Genomic DNA, 2,556 nt, shown 5'->3' on the forward strand with positions numbered 1-2,556 from the left:
TGTTTGATGTAGATTCCATTGTCGTAAAAATGGTTGGTAAGGGCATGGAACCATGGCTACCAGGATGGCTAGGCAGCTTATATCATGTTGTAGTCCTGTCAACTCTAGAGGCTGAAGATTATGCATAAATGAATAAAGAGGGAGATTTGGATCGATTACACCTCCATTCCTTAAACTCCCTTGCAATTATTGCAGCCTTCTAGTACCGGCCTTGCATTCAAGTACTCCCTTCCCTCTATGAGCAACTACAATTGCCATGTTGAGACAATGGTATACTATGGGTATTATAGTTACATATTAAATCATGCATCATTCATTGGTTTTGTCATGTTTATCTATTGTAACATGTACCTAATTAAGTTATTTAAAGAATAAGTAAAATTTTCATCTTTGAGAGCCTTAGTATCAATTTATAGATAATTGTATATTAGCATACAAGAAAAATGTCTCAATATCTACGAGATTATAGATCTCTTACTCATAAAGTAAATTGGAATTCGACAATTACATCAACCTCTTTCAAGAAGAAAAATGAGAGAGAGAGAGAGAGAGAGAGAGAGAGAGAGAGAGAGAGAGAGGGAGGGAGAGACTCTTAGTAGATAATGTAAAGCGTGTCAACTCTCAAAAGTTTTTTTTTTTGGAGGGGGGATACACTCATAAAGACCTATTAGACAGGTCGATACTTATGAAGCCTTATGATTTTCAAAGTGTAAATAGGCGATGCCTATCTTGCATGAAGCCTTTTCTATGAGCTAATGCAAAAGAGAGATCACACTTTCTCAGTATTTGCTCATTATGGGGATCTACCTAATGATGGATTTCTTTTTTGGTACAGTGATGGTAACAACACCAGCTTCATCTTGGGCTGTTATTTTGTCCAAAATAATGTTGTCTAGTAGCTGGAATTGGCGAAGAAAGCTACCTTGAGGCCTCTCAATACTGTACTCAATTATATAGTCTCTAGTCCTTTCTAGCTCATTGATGTGCACACCAATAATTTGAAGCACATTGCCCGGGAGCACTTGTAAGCTTATGTCATCCTTGGTCAAACCTACAAAAAAAACACAATTTCAAACACTTCTTCATGTGGGGTATTGTTTGATGATATTGTTGATACATCAAGAACCCTCTTACCACTGAAAGATATTATAATTGGGCAGATTATTTCAATATGAAGGTCATATAGTTAAAGTATAGCTTACACATTATGTACATAGCATTGAGAAGCCTAGTATTTAAAGGTGGTCATAGTTGACAAATTTCCAACGGTGAGTGTAAGCTAATCTAGCTCTAGCCAATGATTTAACATCGTTTTCACGTGGAAAATGCCAATGAGGTTTGCCATTTACTTACTTCATTAGTTAGACTTCCACATGTAAAATCACCTAACGAATCATAATAAAATTTACATCATTTAGTCACCTCAAACCACTTCTAGCTCCTTGACAATGTCATGTCGATTCACCCTTCAAAAGCTATGACAATGTCATGTCGATTGTCCATTCAAATAATGGTAAGACTACCAACCATAACCAATGCATTCATTATACCAACCACCAGCCAATGTATTCATCTAGTCAATCGTCGAATCACATGGAAAATGCCAATGAGCATCGCCACATACGTACTTCATAATGAGATTTTCACACGTAAAATCGCTTCGAAGAAGCTATGACACTTTGATTCTACGTGCAAGAGGGAGCTCTGCTGGTCACCTGGTACATCGAGCTTGATGTGGTGTGCCGACGCAGTCTCGAGCCAGTCCACCTTGAGCTCGCCAACGCTGGCAATGGTAGGGAAGCGAGAGAAGCTGGCCATGATATAGGGAAGCGCGCGCAGACACAGAGAATGAGAGAAAGAGAGAGAGAGAGAGAGTGTGTGTGTGTGTGAGTACTAAGCCAACGAATGGGAAGGGATGAGCCAGCACCTGCCCTTTTATAGTAGTAGCGCTCGCGCGCTCTCTCTCTCTCTCTCTCTCTGTGTCTCTGTGCGCCTTTGCGGGGTCTCTACTCAACCCCCGTCGGGTTATTTCCTTCCCTTTCAGCTGACTCGCTACAAAAAGCATAGATATTACAAAAAGCATAGATAAAGTGTACAAAAAGCATAGATAAAGTGTAGAAAAATCATTACATGTGTGAAGTACATCACTACAAAGATATTATCTTTACTATCACATAGATACCTAGAGGTTGTGGATAAGCAAGCTCAAGTGTTATAGGATGAAAATACCCTATCAACCTATACTCACATAATGTTTTAGTCTTCCTTACTCCTCTCAATGTTTAGGTTGGATCATAATCATTAAGGATGGCATGAATAGCCACCATTCAATAGACTCAATGATGCATGCATGTAGGCCTTTTGTCTCTAGCAACAATAAGTAATCATGGGAGAGAGAATGGTGAGTGATAGGAAGAAGACTCGTGCTAATAAGGCATCAACCTTGGCAAATATAAGGGTGTGAATCATGATTATAAGAGTGAGTGAGATGTCATGTTTTCACCCTTTATGCACAATATAAGAGATATAGTCTGCAAAGAAGATAACATTTTGAGT

The 2,556-nt window shown here is 38.9% G+C and overlaps 1 protein-coding gene across 1 annotated transcript; it reads right to left on the minus strand.

Moving 5' to 3' along the window:
• Positions 1-587: 587 nt before the first annotated feature.
• LOC148027114 (17.4 kDa class I heat shock protein-like) lies at positions 588-1,885 on the minus strand. The gene is made up of 2 exons (XM_087690575.1): positions 1,716-1,885; positions 588-1,051 (listed from the first exon to the last, which is right to left on the minus strand). The coding sequence occupies exons 1-2, from the start codon at positions 1,816-1,818 to the stop codon at positions 804-806; spliced, it is 351 nt and encodes a 116-aa protein (XP_087546701.1). The 5' UTR covers positions 1,819-1,885; the 3' UTR covers positions 588-803.
• Between the last annotated feature and the right edge of the window lie 671 nt (positions 1,886-2,556).

The sequence above is a fragment of the Lygodium microphyllum genome, chromosome 13 (assembly GCF_053477565.2).
Source record: "Lygodium microphyllum isolate KBCC chromosome 13, Lygodium_microphyllum_v1.1.10, whole genome shotgun sequence".
Classification (NCBI taxonomy): Eukaryota; Viridiplantae; Streptophyta; class Polypodiopsida; order Schizaeales; family Lygodiaceae; genus Lygodium; species Lygodium microphyllum.

What these genes read in the sequence shown, in the direction of transcription:
- LOC148027114 (XM_087690575.1), bottom strand. Translation starts at nt 1,818, where the DNA reads ATGGCCAGCTTCTCTCGCTTCCCTACCATTGCCAGCGTTGGCGAGCTC. An exon ending in CATCAAGCTCGATGTACCAG is followed by an intron (nt 1,052 to 1,715) that starts GTGACCAGCAGA and finishes TTTTTTTTGTAG; the next exon opens with GTTTGACCAAGGATGACATA.